Here is a 21,420-nt window from a genome sequence, read left to right as displayed (position 1 = left end):
GTCAACTTTTTTATATTAAAGGTTTTCTTGGTTGATTTGTAGTAAATCATGGTTAAAGTTATAGTTCCCCCAAAAATGAAAATTATCTAAATTTTTACTCTCCCTAATGTGGTTTTAAATATTTTATGAGTTTCTTTCTACTGCTGAACACAAAAGATATTTTGAAGAATATGAAGCTGGTACTACCTCCATAGTACTTCCTAGTAGGGTAAAAAATACTATAGGAGCCATTGAGGTTTTAAAACCTTGCCTTTTGCAAACCACGGTATATCTTGAAAACAGTTATCATCCCATGCCTAGTGCTAAACAAATGAAACTCAAACAGGTTTTGAACAAGTGAAGAGTGAGTAAATGATGGCAGAATTGTCATCTTTGTGTGAACTATCCCTTTAAGGCTACACAGCAGAGCAGTAGGGATAATACCTTTCTACTCTGAAACGTGTGGTTGTAATATTCGATTCGTTGAACCTCCAAGCCCAATTACGCCTCAGATATTTGATTAGACCAAAACGTGTTATGACAACCATAGATTCATCAGCACGCAGGTATGCTGAGTGTTCATCGAAATGTTTAATGAACCAATTCATCAGTTAATGAATGAACCAAATATGTTACAAATGGAGCAGTTGTAAGACAGAAAAGAAAACATGTGAACAAACCGAGCCCTGGTATCTTGGAAAAGAAAGAAGCCGAAGCCAACAGAAGGATGAAAATAGATTTGCCTTTAAGTACTAGCTCACTTCTGACCATCAGATGCGGTTGCTAATGAGTAAGTCAAAGCAGTAGAAAAACCCCTCAGACAAACATCTTGATTGTGATGTAATCATAATAAACCTTTGTAAACGCACTCAAACCAATGTGACCGGTCAAGGTGACCACTGACAATACACATCCTTTGATAGCAGAACCTAAACTGCAAGAGAGAGAGTGCATGATGTCAGTCCATCTCTCAGGTTTATGGTCCAAATATTGGTGTGTTCTGGTCCATGAACAGCCAATAAGCCCTCCCTTGGTAGACCACTAAGGTAGACTGGTTAGGTTGGAATGCCCTCTGTGTCCATAGAGTCTTATTGTCTCTGTCCTACCAAACAGTGTTCTCCCCCATCTCTTGACCAGGATGGGACATTGGGCCGCTGTAACTGGTGTTGTTGGCCAGGGGGTAGGGTGGACTCCCTGTGAATCCACCTTCCCCCTGTGGATTGGAATGGAGAGGTCCAGTCATGCCTGGTTCGGGACTAGGGGTGTCTGCATGGGATATCATGTCCGTGAACCTTTGGTCGTCTGAGGGGTGGTGAGCAGAGACCGGGCCGCCCTCCAGGGCTCCTGAACTCGAGCTGAGAAGGTAAGGGGATTCAGCTGGAGACTGTGCCTGTGAGGAAGGGGGTCCATGAGGGAAGAAATCGTAGTTGACCACTGGGCCGTAATAGTCACCTTGGTATTCTGTGGGGAGAAAATGCTTTAATGAATAAAAATGGTCTTATGAAAGAGGATGTAAATAAAGGTAGAAATCAGAGAAGAGTTTGTTCATTTTTACTGGCGTATTCATAGTCGATCTCCGTCATACCTTTGTGAATGGCCTATATAATTAGTGCTACAGAAAGTCATTAACATTCCTCCCCAATTCCATTATTTTTTTCCTGGAGTTGTGATACTTTAATGTGCTAATCAATCATTAAAAGACATTTTACCGTAAAGAAACGCCACTTGCTCGCTGAGTGATAGATAGGCGAATCATCAATGGCAAATCTCCAGAGATCAGTTTGTATATCCATATTTTCATATACGGAAAGCTTTTGCTTTTTAAATGTGCCCTCTTCAGGGGGTTTGAATATGAATTTTTGTAATTAATTATAGAATAGTCTGTGTTTACACTTTTGGATTTACTGTCTGCTATTCATACTCAACATGTGAATGCTGGCAACCTGTTATGCCTGCTTGTGCAAATGTTGTTTCGCATTTATTTAGCATCCCAAATTTCAGGTTTGGTGAACTGCTCTGGGAGGGCAAATCGTGTGAAGATGTGTGACTAGTAGAAGATTGATACACCACATCATGACCTTAGCTGAATTAGTAATATGCAAATTTGAAAACGGAGTAGATATGATGTAAATGTAAAATGCTTTTTTATTTTTATTTTGAATGATTTGATTTTGAATTTAGTCAGTCAAAAAGAAGACAGTTCAGTGACATCCTATAACAATCATTGCTCAAAGTCTAGGCATTATTCTGATTAAGGTTTTTGCATTAAAAATGACTAGTTGACCTTACCTTAAAACATTTAGGAAAACTGTTGCTTTTAAAGCGATTAGTTGACTTTACTTTAAAAGATTGAGGAAAACTGTTGCTTTTAAAGCGATTAGTTGACTTCTTTAAAAGATTGAGGAAAACTGTTGCTTTTAAAGCGATTAGTTGACTTTACTTTAAAAGATTGAGGAAAACTGTTGCTTTTAAAGTGATTAGTTGACTTTACTTCTGCTTGACATTGGACAAAATCCGACATTGCGATGTTTAGTTTGTCTGCAATACATATTGCGATATGAATCTAATTTCAGGACAGCACAGAAATTCAATAATAATATGCAAAATACCACTGTATATTGTACTCTCCATTTTATAAGTAATTAAATGCAATTAATTTAGGTTTATATACTATTCTATACTCTCAAATTAAGTTTGCTTAAATATTACACAGTTACAGGTCTTAAAAACACATTCAAATTAAAATCTCTCTCTATCTTTAGGTTGAACTTTGTGATGACCCCATAAATTACATGTTTTGAAACTGATCAACTATAATTCAAACTTGAGATTGCTGATCCTGCGATGTGACTATTGCTTGTTCACATATTGCAATATTGATGCTGAAACTATATATAATGCAGCCCTACTTGCAGAGATTAGTTATTATGTCAGATATTTGGTATGCGTTTAAAAAAAAAAACTAATGGAAGTGACCATGTTAGAATTCCACACAACAGCTATACAATTCAGATTTCTCTGGACTTGCGATAGAGATGCAATGTCCAACTATCCAGTGACCTCTAATGTGTTTTAATTCTCACAGCTCTGCAATAAAGAGATCATCCAACCTTCTGAAGCATCCTTCTTACTGCAAGAGAAACTGCTTTGTGCTTTTAAGGTAAGGGAAAAGCCCTGAAGATACAGTGTATGTGTTTGAAGGACTAAACACATTACTCTTTATTAATGTGTTGTGAAAATATGCTTCTTGTTTATGTACCTCCGTAGTAGCTGTATCCTCCAGGGCCCATTATGTCGGGGTCCTCTAGTCTTCCTCCGAGAGGCCTCATTCTTCGTGGTCCCCTGAAGAAAGCGTGCCGTCGAGCACCGAGAGCACTGAGCTGCTTCATTCTACGTTCTTTAGACCGCCGATTTTGAAACCACACCTATGAAGGAAAGCCACAATTATACACTGTGTAACTGCCATACAGAGGTATGTGAGTACTTGTACTCTTCATGTTTACATTTAGAAGGTGGTTTACATTGCAGAAGCAGTTTTCTGCTGATTTCCAGGTAATTAATTACACATTGTACAATAGTTAGACATAATCTGGGCTTGATATTAAAGCAGAGGTTTTCAATCTGTTAGATGTCACAGACCACCATGTATGATCATCCCTGCACAAAGGCCCAAAAATTGTCAAAGTGTCCTGTGTATATACAGTTTAAGTCAGAATTATTATTATTATTATATATTTTTTTTATATTTCCCAAATGATGTTTAACAGAGCATGGAAATTTTCACAGTATGTCTGATAATATTTTTTCTTCTGGAGAAAGTCTTATTTGTTTTATTTCGGCTAGAATAAAAGCAGTTTTTAATTTTTTAAAACCCATTTTAAGGTCAATTATTAGCCTCTTAAAGCTATATTTTATTTCGATAGTCGACAGAACAAACCATCGTTATACAATAACTTGCCCAATTACCCTAACCTGCCTAGTTAACCTAATTAACCTAGTTAAGTCTTTAAATGTCACTTTAAGCTGTATAGAAGTGTCTTGAAAAATATCTAGTAAAATATTTTTATTGTCATCATGGCAAAGATAAAATTAATCAGTTATTGGAAATGAGTTATTAAAACTATTATGTTTAGAAATGTGTTGAAAAAAAATCTTCTTTCCGTTAAAAAGAAATTGGGAAAAAAAAAAACAGGGGGGGCTAAGAATTCAGGGGGGCTAAGAATTCTGAATCCAACTGTATATATATATATATATATATATATATATATATATATATATATATATATATATATATATAATGAAAATTAACTGATCAAATTATGCAACACGCATACATTGAAACCAACCCAAGATCAAGTTAAACCAAGCCAATCAGGTTAAATATAATTTTTTTATCTAATTCAGAAATATTCAGTTTAATTTAATAATATTTTTTCTGTTTTAATAAAAAAATATATTTTAATATTGTTTTAAATTATTTATTTGATACTTGTTAAATATATTTTGATTTAATTTATTTTGTATAATACTGTGTTTGTTTGTCTCAATACAATATTTATTTACATATTTTAAAATAATTTGATAATGATTCATGCATTTAAATGTTTTTTCAAATGATTTTCTCAAATCATTGCCATTGCCCCTAAAGTACTCCCTTATGACCCCTGGGGTCCCCAGACCCCTTAGGTTAACCCTTTATAGGGCATTCATTGAAATCCTCACTGGAAAAACCCAGGAAAGTTACTGGGGTTTATTACAAGTCTTTTGAATATTTTTTGTGTCTTAAAAAATATTATATTGTAGTCAGTGTTAATGAAGTAACCATATATGGTTCCTAAAAGCTAAATAGGAACTGAATAAGAACTATTTTTGTCCATACAGTGAAATTCAGTTCAAACAATTGCTGGAATTTTTTTGTTCATACAAAAGAGTATACATCCAAAGAAAACCAGCTGGTGATGTACAATCAACAACGCCGCTTTTGATATAATGGTACTGGCAACACATCTGCTCTAAGATACACATAAACAACTTAAACAGGAAAACTTACACAGTAAGTGTTTCTCTGGTCAGTTTTCATCTGAAACATCGCCACATTGATTTTAATGTCATTATATACTGTAAGTTAGAAACTGATCAAATTAACTAAATATGATGAGAATGAAATATTTACCAGAGCTAACCATGAAAGTTTTCCACCAAACCTTGTCTAAAGCTATCGGAAGAATAAACAAATAAACATATAATCTCTGATCATGTTTATCCTACAGCTCAAACTGTTAAAAAAGAGCTAACACATAATCATTTATCAACCTCGGATTATTAAACCTTGTCGAGGTACAAGGCAATAGATTCCTATGATATATAAAAATGAATATGCTGTGATAATTTCACCAGTCCCTCATCTTTGTTCATAGACACACATAATTTGTGAGTCGATGCGGTACTGACAAATATCATTTGATCACGACACGGCCAGTTCATAACAAACAGACCTGATATACCAGAGTGTGACAGATACAATATCAGACTCATCACCGCAGAACATTATTTCAATCTTTCACTACGACCAAGATAATCTGACACACCACTGTGCTGGTGGAACTCAGATATAACATTTTATTCAAAGGAATCACAAGCAAACACCACGAGGGCCCTGTTTTTCACACCGCTGTCATACAAGCAGCTGGAACAAAGAGAAGATGATGATATGAAAAATCTGACATAAGGTGATATTGTTATGCATGATGGTACAATGTAACACATTCATGCCTGAATCTGCATTGCCACCGCGTAATATATGCTAACAACGGTTGAAGGCACAATCCTGCCTCCACGAAAAGAGAAAAAGAGCGAGAGACTGACTATACCAAGAGTGTTAGAGAGACAAAACATGTTCTCTACCTAAAACCACTTAAGCATTCCTCTCCATGCTCAGCAAAGGCAACACCTGCTTATTGAGAACAATCGGCTAACTGTTTGGTACATTTTTATGGAAATGTTTTGCCTCCTCCTGAGTGAGCGTTGCTTAGGGATTACACACACATGCTGCTGAACCGGCATGGCTCCGGAGGGCTCCCCGCGCAGAGCGCAATCCACATTTAACACATAACAAATGAACGGGGACGTGTGGCAAAGGCCGTCTCCATTTTGGCTCAGAAACAAAGCACTCAGCCTTGCTGAGATTCAGAGAGGGTTGCGATTTTTCTTGATGACGACACAGACATGTGAAGATGAGCTGCGTGCTTGAGTTCACACACAGAAGTTTAGTCACTAGAGATCATGAATCATGAACTTCATTTAGGTACTGAAGACATTGGGCTTTTTAAGAAGCTGATAAAAGAAAATCCTAATTAAATATTTGTTATTTTGATATGAACCTCATGCTCTTATATTTATTTTTATTAAATACATGTAAAAGGTGCCGTGTTTTTGCTAAATTAAGTAACCATTTAATCGAAAAAGCTTTTATTTTTTTGTATTATGTTACATATCTCTTATATATCTTATACAGTGCTCAGCATAAATGACTACACTCCATTTTGAAATGAATATTTTTATCTATTTCTCAGTGAATATAGACAGTGTGTTTTGGTGCATTTAAACAAAACAGATTTATTAAACAGATATATTTATTGAAAATATATTTTAGTCACCAAACAAATTTAGAAATTGAAAGATAATACAGTTAAATTCAAACAAAATGTTGCAAAAAAATTCCAAACTACAAAATTTGTTAAACTTGTTTTGCTTCTTTTGATTTTTCCTCTTTTTTAAGTTTGTATTTAATATTTTTTTATAACATATAAATTTGGTTGTACGAGTTTTTGGACCGTTATCGTAAGTTATTTTGTTAGATAAGCTCCAGATTTGGCTTCAGTACTGATTAATCTAATGTATATGCACACATATACTATTGTATAGCTTCCTATTAAAATTATGAATTTAAAAGAGAGATTTGTGTGGCGTGTACTTATATATGCTGAGCACTGAATATATGAGATTTCCATCCAGATTTCTAATAAAAATGTTGTCATTTAGAACTGTATTTATTTTTGCAGAAAATGACAATTGGCTATTGGTAATTCTTTTCATTTTTTTTGTCACTCAAACTCGCATTGTTTCACTGAATTTTCCTTTTTAAAACTATTTTTAACTTAAGATATTGATATTGTGTTGTCTAAAAATTAAGATAAACATGACATCATGCCATCTTTTTTAGATTTTGTCAAAAATATTAGTTATACATTCAGGAGAAATGTCATCAGCAGTTTCAAGCAATATACAAACCAAAATTACTGCAGCTGTGGCAAAATGTATGACCACTTCTCAGTTTCTCTGGATCTATGATTTATAGTTGTTTGTTTGAGCAAACTGTATTAAATTTCGAATAATTAAACTTTTTACTGACAAATGAGCAAAATCTAATATAGTGGAAAAGTAAATGAGCATGTTGGGCATATATATATATATATATATATATATATATATATATATATATATATATATATATATATATATATATATATATATATATATATATATATATATATATATATATATATATATATACATACATACAGTCTATAAGTAAGTCATCAAATAATTATTGTTCTACATTTGTCTGATTATTAGTATAATATAGTATTAATAAATGGCAGTTGTCTTCAGTAAACCACAGTAAAAATGTAGAATTTTAATGTGCACGTATATTTATATGCACACATAGATTCAATTTTACTTCGTAAATCGTTTGAGTAATTTATAAACCAAGTTATTTTCAGTGGAAACGGTTGTCTTTAATTGCTATCAGAACAGACTCTTTTTCACCTTCATGTTTCTCAGCAGGAGTTGACAAGGCTATCATCTTTCTTTTTTTTGATCAGGTCCTGCTACCTGATACGAATCCATTATCGACTTAAATTAGCTGCTTTACAACTGTGACAATTGCAACCTATATTTGTATTTTTTCATGTTTTAAAAGACACCATATACTACATATGTTACACACACAAAGTTGATATAGTACATATACTATTAGGGGCACAACTCTACTCTACTGGGGACAAGGAGGGATATGTTCCCCCACATTTCAAAATCCCACCCATGTCCCACCTCCACTGTTCATTGCCGTGGATGGACAGAGAGAGTTTGGGTGTGTTGATACACACATCCGCATTCAATAACTTCATGTGGATACTCTAAAAATAACTGAAAGTTTTAATGAGCAGGTAATTGCAGTTGAAACAACTGTTCCGGATAGAGATGAAAAGCAATAGATGACTTTAATGTCATGGATGAAAGAAAGATGTGAGATGAATTAACAATTAATAAAATAATGCTCATCATTTTCATACAATTTGCCTCCACCGAAGTGTACTGCAGTTGATATTACAAAATAGTGATTCAGCACGCAGTTCCTACAGTGTTTTTTTTTCCTTTCTTTGTTTTTTTTCTGTTACATTTTTAGGTTATTTTGAAATTAAGTTTGTTTAATCTGCATATTTTTACATGGATTTTGTAACACTATAGTCCCTAAATATCTGTAAATTAAAAAACGTTTTTAAAACATTTTAGAAAACATTTTCCCCCAATTTTGTGCCTCCCTGCTATACTACTGATGTATGATATAGTAATTATTATTCTTAATATTTTAACTGCGTGTCAGTATTTTTACTTAAATGGCCTTAAGTTCAGTGATAATAATTGTTAAATTAGTTGTTTGTTTATTTATTTATGTTTAACACACATTACAGGATGTTAGGCTACACAAATGGTTACTTTTTATTTGAACGTTTAACACTATTAGGCTACATAAATGGTTACTTTGTTTATTAGAGCGATTAATACTACCTAGGCTACTTATTAAACCACTTATCAGAATGAACCCATGTCCTGTAGTAGGCTTAATAAACAAGTGCGTTGTTCTCACCTGAATGACCCGCATGTTAAGTCCTGTCTCCTGCGCGAGCTGTTCGCGGATGTGTCGCGTGGGTTTCGGCGTGGCCACGAACGCGGCTTTCAGAGTCTCCAGTTGTTTGGCCTTGATGGTGGTGCGCGGGCCTCGCCGTTTCGTGCACGAGTTTTGCTCCTCGTTCTCGTTGTTGTTAGTGTCTTTATCTGAAGATGTGGAATTGTCCGTCTCCTTCGTGTCGTCCTGGATTTGATCCGGAAGATCAGGCGATAAACTCCGGTCTGTACACGATGACACTGTGGTATGATAAAGAACCAATGAGCCATTATTACACTAAATCCTATATATATATATATATATATATATATATATATATATATATATATATATATATATATATATATATATATATATATATATATATATATATATATATATATATATTTCTTTTCACTGTCGTTAATAGACCTTAGTCGTCTTGAGAGAACATAGAAGTTACAAATAGGCTAATAATATAAAAGTGAAATGTGAAAATAACTGTATTAGTTAACATGGTAAAGTGCTAGTTAATTAAAACATTATCAAATACAGCTTTTGTTTTTAATGTAGGCCTATGAGTATCAAGTTTAATAAACGATTAATAAAAAGATTTATAGCCTAAATTATGCAATAAATGTTTTTTTTTTCAGCCTCCAAGGTTTATATTTATTTATTTCCTTTTAAAGGCTATGAAAATCAACACTTTGCTTTAAAATTGAAATTACTAAACCTACACACAGGAAATTTTAGAAGAAAATGTCTGAATGCACTTAGAGCCATGTGAGGTTTTCATACAATTAACAGTGTAATGGTGTGAGTTGTTTGATTTTTTTTTTTTTTTAATTAGCATAGCTTGTTTCGTACCCTTGTATAACTAATTTATTAATTTAAAAAGTTCTTAACTGGTTTAATTGATCAGAGTTTGCAACACGCATACATTGAAACCAAACCAAGATCTAGCATACAACACGCCAGAAAAAAAAATAGAATCAGAAAGAAAGAAACAAAGGAGAAAACAAGCTGAGGTCTAAACGTGAATCACTTCTGCAAAATATCGGAGGAATTAAGTCTGGTTTTCTCTTGGGACAGGCTGCTGCGCTTGATAACAGCTTGTCATTGTCTGAGGAACGGGGATATACGACTACAGACGTTTATCTGACAAGAACGCATGGGCTGAGGAGAATGAGTTATGGACACTTCTCCATAGGTGGACACCATCAAACCAAAAGAGTCCTCAGATTGCTATGAAAAATGGATTGACTGTTTCATATTCACCGACATGAACTATATCATGCTATCATTTTAACAATCCCTGTCAAGCTACTGTTTGCGACAATCCCACAACTGGTTATTCTAAAATTAAACACGAGCTCAATATTATTAAAAAATAACAATAGTATTTGCATGATCAATTAAAGATAACACTATAGGAATCATTATTTTTGAGGCCTATTTTTTGTCTTCAAGGCATGTGCATGAAACTCAGTATTGGTGTAAAAATAGCACACCACCGATTTCAAAAGGCCATTTGCTGCTGCATTAATGAATCGGAGTGTTGTACGTTCCTTTTACATCGACTGGACGAAGCACTCAGTCGCTGTTAAATTAATTGGACTAGCACTGACCCACAAGTGGAGGCGATAATGATGTCATCTGTGTGTTGGGAAACAAACAGCTTGTCCTGCGCTTCTGAACGCTCGTGAACATACACTCACGGGGACACGCGTAAACAGTGAAGCAACACACCTCTGAATTGAGCTTCTCATTTTCTTTCAATAGATTTAACATTTGAATACACGGGGTCTGTTCATTTGCATTAACGTCTTAAAACGATATAGAGACAATGTATTACTGAGTAGACGACAACAAACTAAATGCTCACGTTAATGAGGTTTTTCCCTTAATGTTAATAACTTCTTAACCTTAGACAATCGTAAAAAATGTAGGCTATTTTGATTGTATGTTGGCTACAATTTCTGCAATACTATAAATAGGACCTAAGTAGATACGTAAATAAAAAATAATATGTATTGGATAACTATTGTAATAGTGTAACCGTCAGCAAAATGTCTATATTGGTATTTTCATTTCATTCATTTTCTCTTCGGCTTAGTCAGTTTTCTTAATCAGGGGTCGCCACAGCGGAATGAACCATAAACTTATCCAGCATATGTTTTAGGCAGCGGATGCCCTTCCAGTTGCAACCTATCATTGGGAAACAATATTGGTATTTGATATTTCCAAATCTTAATTTTGAAATATAAACTTATAGACATAAAGCGACCAAAAGGGGTTTTGACTCTGAAATGATGCTATATTGAAGAATCTTTTGGTTCCCCAAAGAAACTGTAAGTGAAATGTAATTAAAAAAAGACATAAAATCCCAATAAAATCTTTTTTTTCTTTACAAATTTACAAATAATATGAATTTCAAGTTAGACGCCTTTTATTAAAAATGTCAATAATAATATAATGACCTTGACTCAGTTGCGGTCTTTCTGTTTAGATTTCATATCACATGACATAAAATGGCTTCCTGCTATTTTGACATTGATATGACCATAATCATATTCAAAAATAAATTGTTTCTGTTTTTACAGAAAAACGAAAATAATTGACGGTGATATTTGAATACTGTAGCCTACAATACTACTACTTTAGTAAATTTATTTGGTTAAAATTTAACCTTTACACAACATAGATATTTAAGAAAATCGGAAACCTAAATCATGTTATTGTTAATTAGAAAATTTTGTATGAATTATCATTTAAATGTCATGTAAATAACTATAATTATAATTAATAATTATGATGCCCCACTTCATTGGGTCATAATCCAAACACTTTCAGAGAGATGTTTCAGACTTTCAGAACGTTCTCTTTCTCTCTCTCTCTCTCTCTCTCTCTCTCTCTCTCTCTCTCTCTCTCTCTCTCTCTCTCTCTCTCTCTCTCTCTCTCTCTCTCTCTCTCTCTCTCTCTCTCTCTCTCACACACACCCACCCACCATTAAACGTTCAGCTGCAGTCGTCTCTCTCACCTGAGTTTAAATTGACCTCTTTGATGGCGCTCGCGCTCAGGTAGTCCTCTTTACACACAAATTTGTTTTCGTCGATGACGTAGAGCTCCTCGCCCGTGGACAGCTGTTTGTTGCACACCATGCACGTGAAACAGTTGAGATGAAACACCTTGCTGCGCGCTCTTCGCACGAGATCGCTGGGCGAAATTCCCTGCAAGCAGCCCGCGCATTTCGTACCAAAACGCCTGCGGAGGACAAGGATTAAAATACAAAACCAAATATTAAAGGAAAAGAACAAAGCCAATTCATCAACACAAAAAATAAATGGAATGGACATTGATAATACTGCGATCAAGTGGCTATTATATATTGTCAGTAACTTTTTTATTTCGGGAAATATTTGAAGCAAATACATAAAAACATTATGCGACTTATTTTATAGGCCTATAACAAGAATAAAATAGGCCTATGCATAATGTGCATTACGTGTTATGTGCAATCATCTGTATTAGAATAAAAATAAAAAATAAAAATAGAATAAAAACCAAAAGAGGGTGTCATAGAAGAACTATTTTTGTTCCCCATTGAATCTTTCAGTGAAACGTTTTTAATTTTCTTATTTTTATACAATCAAAATATTTTCTGTACAATATGAAGAACATCTTGAGCATTTAGAATACTCCGTGGATTCTGTAAATATAATACTGCAATTCAATATATGTGATATAGTAATTCTAATATTACTATATATAAATAATTTCAATAATTGAAAGAATGACATGAGTACATAAATATGCACATCATTTCATATAATGTGTACAACGGTATTTGTTGCATTTTAGTTGAAAATGATAAATGCTATCAATAATTCTGTAGGTATTGGCAGGCGGTGTGCATTAAATAATGCGAGAGGCTATTTTAAGATGCCAAAATCTAATTTTAGTTAGCTAACCTACAAAATGCATTTTAACATGAGATGTCCTAAAAATGAAAACACGACAACGGGGTGTTTATTTTCACATCTGTGAATATATAACCTGCTTTTCTTACATTCATTCGTTCAGCCTACGAAATGAGAGATAATCCGTCAATTACACGTTTTCGCGTTTGTTAATCTGCGCCTACACGAGAGAGAAAAAATGCAGAAATAATAGTGCAGTTTGTTCAATTCATATTTCAATGACAATGAGACGAGAAAGACCAGGTATACAGGCCGGTCGTGGTTGTGAGGCACGTCGAGCGCACTACTCCCTTCTGTTTCTCCCCTCGGGTTTATTTTAACACTAATGTACTAAATCTTCCCCCATTTGTTATGGTATCGAGTCGCTCTCGCGCTTTTCAAATGCATCTCTCCCAGTGAAAGGCCATAACACTACTTACACAACAAATGGACGCATTACGGGTGATTACTGTTTCGCCCCACTAATGGCTCCACATTCAAGCGCAGAGCTGGATGGGCCCCATAGAACGTGATGGTCAAGGCCGTTTGGGATAACAATGGCACATATGAAAGCTTAAACACTGGATGACATTAAATAGCTCATGGAAATGTAAACTAGAAGAAAACATGACAGAACTCATTTAGCGATATTAAGGACTAATAAAGGTAAATAAGCGGCCTGTTCTCAGACTACAACAATATCATTACAGGTGCGCAACACAGGTGTTTTGGGGATTTTGATCTTTTTGGAAATTAGTGCATATTTGTATTATAAATGTATGCCTGGTAATTTGAGAAGGCTGTTCATAGAATTTTAGTATTAATGGAAATCGATATAAAATGTTGGACCTTTTATTAATTGTAACGTTTGGGGAAAACGTTTTAAAGATCTGAGCTATTTAAATCCATTAATTTGTAGAATATCTGATTTTAAATGGTTTATAAAATTAATCTAGATATTTTTATACTGTACATTTAAAATATTTTCGCTGGATTTTCTGTTTATATTTCCGGATAAATAAGATAGCTTGTTAAAATGAAGCTCGTTTTATTTAATGTTAATCTAGTGAAAGGCCTCTTAAAAATAAAGGTTTTTCAAGGATCCATTAACACCCATAGAACCTTTCTATTGCACAAAAAGGGTCAATATAGTGAAAACGTTTTTAAAACGTTTTATTCCACAAGACATTTTTTTCGGAACTGTTCACTGAATGATTTATTTGGGGACCCAGAATGGTTATTTTGTGGCATTGCCACGAAAACAACCTTTTAGAAACATGTTTGCAGAATAATAACAATAATAATTATAATAATAGTAATAACAGTAATAATAATAATAAGTAGGCGCGCAACATAATTAGGCGTTTTGGAGTATAAGCAATTATTTCACTGACAGATTATTTTTCTCTCCTCAATCAGTTCTTCAAGAGGAATTCTCAAGGCGAAAGCGTGTGAATACAAAAAGCACTGAATGGCTCAACAATCAAAAGCTATTAATGAACGACGGAGGATCAAAGGTTTAACAGAACATTAGACATTTTAGGCAGGTTAATCCACAAATTGAGACTCATCCGCATAAGAGGAAAACAAGGGTAGGTAAATCCTACATGACACATTCTTCAAATGAGGATTAGTCCAGAAGTTTGACGAGGAGATGCAGCCAGAATGCAAGCAGCTTCGCGTCTTACCTGAAAAAGTCAATTTTGCAATAGAGCTTTCCATCCCTGGAGAAACATTTTTCGGTCAAGTTGCAGTTACACTCGCAGCACTGGACACACTTGGCGTGCCATGCGCGGTCCAGAACGTTTAAGAGGAACCGATCCAGAATGGGCCTCTCGCACCCCGCGCAGTGCACCATCATTCCGCCCTGGAGGGGACCGAGAGCCGACCTTCCCAAGCGGGCACCGCGCCTCGGATTGGGGCCACACGAATCGGTGCGGAGCAACGTCTTGGCTTCTTGGAGAGGGAGGCAACAGCAGAGCAAATGTTCCGTCTTGACAATGAGTCTCCACCACGCCTAGAGGTAAACACTCCGGACGTGATTGTTATGCATTATACCTGTCGGCTTCCAGAAATCCAGCGACTCAGAACATAAATATATTTGTTATAGTTTTGACTTCTCCAAGTTGTCCTCGATCCACCTGCTCGTGTCCACTCACCTCACCGACACTTTTTGCATCACTCTGTTCCAGTTCGCGGGAGCCTCTCTCATCCGTATTCAGATTTGATGACGTTTTCTCTTGTACTTGGCCAATCACGGACGAGTTGCCATGGCAATACGTTTAAATATTGGGACTCTCAGATTGCTTCCAAAGTTCTGCCTTGGGTTTGGTAATTATTTCATCGTCGTTTTGTTTTTCCTCTTTCTACCGAGTTTTGTTGCTATTGAATCCTGGACAGCACATGTGGACTAAAACCTATTTTGCATAGACTTCGGATGATTTTTAAATGTATCTTTATTTATTTATTTTGTATGTAACTATTGCAATATTTGAGCGTGGCAGTGGCTAAGAGAAGGCAATAAACTGTTAGATTCGTCGATAAATATATTTCGACATTTATTTAAGTTTCAACAGCTTTTTGCATGATGTCTTAAGTGTAGAAAATCCAAACAGCCATCGCTGCGTCTTAATTCTGAAGGAGCGATCTGTGCGCGCGGTGGGGGATCCCGTTCTTTTCTCATGCATAAAGCTATTTACAGGGAAATGCACTGGATTAAGATACTGGCTCGCATCAATAGCGAGAACCGGATCGCCCAGCGGTTTGACAAAGTAGCCACAAATCGAAGGGATTTTAAATATTTACCCAGGTAATCATTTTGTTAGCTGTGGAAATGCAAACATTGCTAGCTAATTTATTCCAGCGAATTAGAGACTGAATTCAGGATTTTTGTTTAGCTTTAAATTGTGTCTTTAAAGATAATCACTTAAAATTCCAACATTTGGTTTTATTTTTTTAGGCTAAAAGTCAATGCGTATAGGCCTATTTGCATTTGATCTCCCGAAATATGAATTTATTAAATGCTAAATAACCACAGTTTCAGCACACGATTATTCTTCTTCATTTTGAACAAACATTTCCCCATGCATTGGCATTAAATGTTGTGCGTAAGTATCACTAAGGCGTTTTGTCAGAGCGCTGTGTTTTCGCTGTTTCTGTAAGCCACAGGCATGTCTGATCACTGGAATAAATCCGGATCAGGCCACCCGTGGTCTGTCTACCTGCTTCCCTCTCTCCGTGTAAACAATAGCACATAGTTTGCAGTTGTGTTAGTGTATCGGATTAGAAAGCGAGCGCAAACACCGTAACCAATGCTCTGCCTATTGTTAAATACAATTTATTTCTGACACTGTTTAAAACAGCTACAAAAAAGAGAATAATAATAATAAATCATTATCGAGCAATTATTATTCTTATATTTTTAATATAAATAATAATCACAATTTAAATAATAAAGGTAAAATAAAAAATCAATGGCATATCTATCTATCTATCTATCTATCTATCTATCTATCTATCTATCTATCTATCTATCTATCTATCTATCTATCTATCTATCTATCTATCTATCTATCTATCTATCTATCTATCTATCTATCTATCTATCTATCTATCTATCTATCTATCTATCTATCTGATCTGATCTGATCATCCCCTAAAATTAATAATCCCTTTACAACATTCAGGGTTTAAGCAGTGACTAAATAGCATTTGGTAATATTCGGAGTCAGGGGATGCCTGTGGGCTGCATGCTGGAGAAAAGGAGAGCCAAGGGCGAGTTTCGGGACCCCCGCTGCTCTTGGCAGGCAACAACGGCTACGAGTTTGGCTTCGCTTACATTTCTAATCCCTTCGCGATGCAAGCTATTTATTTTCTCACTAAGTATTGTTTTGTTGACTTCCCATTTAAGAAATCCTCAGTTTTCCCCCTGACGTTAGCCTCCGCGAATAAGCAAATACGAGTGAAATGCACGCCTGGGCTACTTCCAGGCATTTGCATATTTTTAAATAGCTAAATGCTAAAATTAAAGGTGCCATCTGTTTACAATCGCCCTGACAGAAGAGCCATTAACAGACTGGCCTAACCTTGTCGAGTCTTTTATGGTTAAATAGTGAATGGTTAAATAGTGAATCAGCTCACAGGATGTGCGTAAACACATATGCACCAAAAACATGTGTATGTGGAAGTAGAATAACGCAAAACCTCATTAAAATCTAATTTTAAGTGACTCCAAACAATATACTTTTATATTACCCCATCCAACTCGTTTTCATTTGATGCATGGGTAATGTAACATTTGGGATTAGAAGCAGACTACTGAAAGTCCATTCGTCTACATCTAGTCAGTAGGCCACACTGCTGTGAGAACTAGAGAGACCGAAGAGCAGTGGAGCACCCAGTGCACCTGTGCAGACTCGAGAACTGTCCAGGGTGCTGAAACCAGCGGGAGGCTTTTGTGCTCTGAGGACGCGTACACATTGCAGCTAAATTCGGTTGTCAGTTCACCTTTTTGTGCTTAGATCTGTTCTGTACACACAACTAGTCATTCACGGGAGAGACAGCCGCTTTAGAATGAACATATTTGACGCATTTAACTGTCTTACGAGCAAAATAAATACATCAAAAATAAATACATGAAACCTTGGATAAAATATCACGGTTTCACTATTGTGATTACTGCTCTAAATTTTTTTCTTATATATTGTCTGGGTAAAAAACAAAACAAAAGCTTTCTTTCCACTTTGAACAAAATAATAATAAAATAATGTTTTGGAGCAGTGTCCATGTCAGGCTAAATAATTCAAATAATTCATTGTCTTCTGCTTTTTTCATTAGTTTCAAAAACACAGATTTCTTTACATTTTTTAAAAATGGCATCTTTGTAAATCTTTTCTGCTAGAGATACTGTTGCCCTAAAAGAAAACAAACAAAAAACATAATAAAAAAATCTTACATTTATATGAACAATATTACAGAAAATTTTTAAGGTTTTAAAACTTTGACTTTTCCAAACCACGGTATACCTTGAAAATGGTTATCATCCTATGCCTAGTTGTCAGGAACAGCAATTAAGAACAAATTTACAAACCAAAATAAATGTATTTATTGTTCTATATAGGAAATTATATCAAAATATTGCTATCGGCATCTGACTAACTTGAGTTTAACTTAAGCTTGACGGATTTATCAGTCTAAACAACAAACCCAAAGATGATTATAATAAGTGGACATGTCAACTTAACACTAACTGTGTGTGTCTGGATATTGCATGCCAGACAGACAAAATGTAAATTACACAATGCGGCCCCTACATGTTTTTTCCCTTTTGCTTTTTTTTGTTTTAGGGCTGCACAATATATAATTTCAGCATCGATTTCACCATAATCACATCGCAGCATATGCCGTATTATAGTTTATTATTACTTGCATGTTTGCAAGATGATTTTAAAAGCATTCAAGCTTAATAAATTGTCCCATTTGCAACTTTAATTTATTTTTTGTTGAATTATTTATTCAGTGAAGACTTCTTTTCGCTATATATATATATATATATATATATATATATATATATATATATATATATATATATATATATATATATATATATATATATATATGTATGCATATATGTATGTGTCAAAGAAAAACAAAATATCGCAATTTTAGATTTTTCCAATATCGTGGAGCCCTAATTTGCATAATATTACAAATACACAAAAAGTTAGAGATGTTTGCAATATCATGCAGAATAATGGACTGTATGGCTAAGTAAATGGAAGCAGATAAAATATATAGAATATATAAGGATGAAATCCCTTTTGGAACTTAATAATTTGTCTATGAAACATACTGTGATATGCACATTTTTAAACTATGATTTATTTACATCTAGTTGTTGTACTTACTTTGCTATATATTATACGAACATAAGCAACCACTTCATAAACACATAAAACATCTGTAAAGCCCAGAATGTCATTTTTATGATATTAACACAGTTGATTTTTCAATACCAGATATTTAATCGGAGAATTGAGAAGTACTATTACTAATTATGGTCTTTACATTCATAAAATTAAAAGGTCAGAAAATTCACAACACAAAAAGCTTTTCATCTGTTCAGTTACTTCAAATCTGCACATTTCGCTGGTGATGCATATAGATGTAACCCAGCCTAACATTATTATAAGAACTGGCATAATGTGACATTAAAATAATAAATGAAATATTTAACGCATTCACATTCAAGAAAAATCTTTGCTAAACTCCAACTGAAAGCAGATAAAAAAAAACATCACTGTGATTCATTTAAAGGCAAATGTGCTTATTATCAGTCTCAAAGGCTTTGGGTGTCTATCAAAGATATCATACAAGTGTGATCTCTCCAGTTTTGCATAAATAAGACATGAATACATGCATAGTAGATAAAACGGCTCAGTGTTCTTTGTGTAATTTACAGGCAGAAGTGTTTGGAGGGCCTAATATGCGCAGGCTTTATTTGGCCGTCGTTTCCACATATACACACAAACTATTAGCATGAATGAAAACAATACAAACACACCAGAAGTGAAGACGGATGTATGGGGAAAAACATGCTTGTTTATGTGTCTTATGACTGGATAAATACACTTTAAAAATAAAGATGATTTATTGCCACTAAGGTTTGTTGAAGAATACCATGGAACCGGTTTATGTTCCACCACAGATTCTGTCAGGAAAAACCTATTAAAAGAATACATTTTTTTGTGTTAATCTAAACTCTTTTTCCATCAATTTGTGTGCAATGGAAATTTCAAAATATGTTCTATTTAGTTTAATGCTATTCTCTCAATGAAATGTTCTTTTAGCACAAGCAATAATGGTTGGTTCTATAGCTCCTTCATGCAACCATTAATGCCAATTTATAATCTTGATTTCTAAACTTACAACAAATGTCTCTTTGAAAATAGAAAACAAAACAACAGCAATGGAACCAAACCCTCTTTTGGAGCTATATCTAGCTAGTGCTTTAAACAGTACACCAGCTGTACAGGAATACATTTACAATAATCAGATTGACGATGCAAACTTTTTAAATTGTTGGACAAATTCTACTGTAAAATGCCTCTAAAAAGACATGAGTTTTATTGAGGTCAAATGAGTTTATGTATACAATATTATGTATACAAGTGTACAATTCACAGGTATCATGGTGGCTTAGTGGTTAGCACTGTTGCCTCGCAGCAAGAAGGTCGCTGGTTTGAGTCCCAGCTGGGCCAGTTGGCATTTCTGTGTGGAGTTTGAACGTTTTGCCTGTGTTCATATGGGTTTTTCCCAGCTGCTCCAGTTTCCCTCACAGTCCAAAGACATGCGCTATAGGTAGAGCCAGACGGAATCTGTGAACATGTTTTGCTGTTTCTGCTGAGAATTTTGGTAAAAATCTGCGTATTTCTGCGGAATTATTTTGGGAGTATCATAACTAAAACCTTAATATGTGAAATAAAAAATAATATCTTTTAAACTTTTATTTAATGTTTAAAATGCAAATCCAATTAGATTCACTTTATTTGGTAAACAAAGCAAGTCTCATAATATATCTACTAAAAGATTACTTATTACTATTAGATTACTATTAGATTAGTTTTACTATTAGATTACTAAAATTATTACTTTACAAACTGCATTGTACATAAATCAGATTAACATTTTCATATTATTAATTAAAAAAATGAATAAATATAGATTTTCGCACATTTACTCAAGTAAACAAACAGAATTAATGATTGGCTAAAAATCTGCGGAAATCTACGGAATTCTGCGCGCGTAGATTCCGTGTGGACCTAGCTAAAGGTAAATTGAATGAACTAAAATTGTCTGTAGTTTATGAGTGTGTGTGTGTGTATGGGTGTTTTCCCGTACTGAGTTGCGGCCGGATGGGCATCTGCTGCATAAATACCTGCTACATATGCTGGAATAGTTGGTGTTTTATTCCACTGTGGTGACCCCTGATAAATAAAGGGCTAAGTCGAAGGAAAATGAATGAATGAACAAGAATAACAGCTATAACAATCATAATTTCATTTATAGCAGCTTTCATAAACATAAGCATAAACAAATATTACAAACAACATTAACATAAGCTGTGTAAAACATATGCTGGAATAGTTGGCGGTTTATTCCGCCGTGGCGACCTCTGAAATAGAGACTAAGCTGAAGTAAAATTAATGTACATTTCAAAATATGCATTATTATATTCTTAAAATGAACAGAGCTTTCAATAGTCTTTAAAATATAAATATAAACTTATCGTGAAATAACTGTTAAATAATAAAATAATATTAAACATGCACCATGTAGTTACTAGAGCCAAGTCATCTTTATTTAAATAGGATTTTATTTAATGTTTATTTGTTGTCATTGTGTGCAAATTTTGTGTATAAGTTTAGATTAAAATTATTATTATTCATTCATTTTACTTCGGCATAGTCTCTTTATTCATCAGAGGTCGCCACAGCTGAATAAACCGCCAACTTACCTAGCATATGCTTTACA

The 21,420-nt window shown here is 34.3% G+C and overlaps 1 protein-coding gene across 1 annotated transcript; it reads right to left on the bottom strand.

The window, feature by feature from the left end:
- Positions 1–609: 609 nt before the first annotated feature.
- On the bottom strand, positions 610–15,038 carry lhx5 (LIM homeobox 5). Its single transcript, XM_056446470.1, has 5 exons — positions 14,577–15,038; positions 11,970–12,193; positions 8,912–9,189; positions 3,239–3,404; positions 610–1,440 (listed from the first exon to the last, which is right to left on the bottom strand). The coding sequence occupies exons 1-5, from the start codon at positions 14,747–14,749 to the stop codon at positions 1,082–1,084; spliced, it is 1,200 nt and encodes a 399-aa protein (XP_056302445.1). The 5' UTR covers positions 14,750–15,038; the 3' UTR covers positions 610–1,081.
- Positions 15,039–21,420: the final 6,382 nt, after the last annotated feature.

The sequence above is a fragment of the Danio aesculapii genome, chromosome 21 (assembly GCF_903798145.1).
Source record: "Danio aesculapii chromosome 21, fDanAes4.1, whole genome shotgun sequence".
Lineage (NCBI taxonomy): Eukaryota > Metazoa > Chordata > Actinopteri > Cypriniformes > Danionidae > Danio > Danio aesculapii.
Note: the sequence above shows the minus strand (reverse complement) of the source record. Positions and strands in the feature narration are given on the sequence as shown.

Excerpts from the sequence above, each read along its gene's own strand:
- lhx5 (XM_056446470.1), bottom strand. The coding sequence starts at position 14,749 with ATGATGGTGCACTGCGCGGGGTGCGAGAGGCCCATTCTGGATCGGTTC. Across the intron at positions 3,405-8,911 it reads TTAACATGCGGGTCATTCAG|GTGTGGTTTCAAAATCGGCG; the intron begins GTGAGAACAACG and ends TTTCCTTCATAG. Across the intron at positions 1,441-3,238 it reads AGGATACAGCTACTACGGAG|AATACCAAGGTGACTATTAC; the intron begins GTACATAAACAA and ends TTCTCCCCACAG.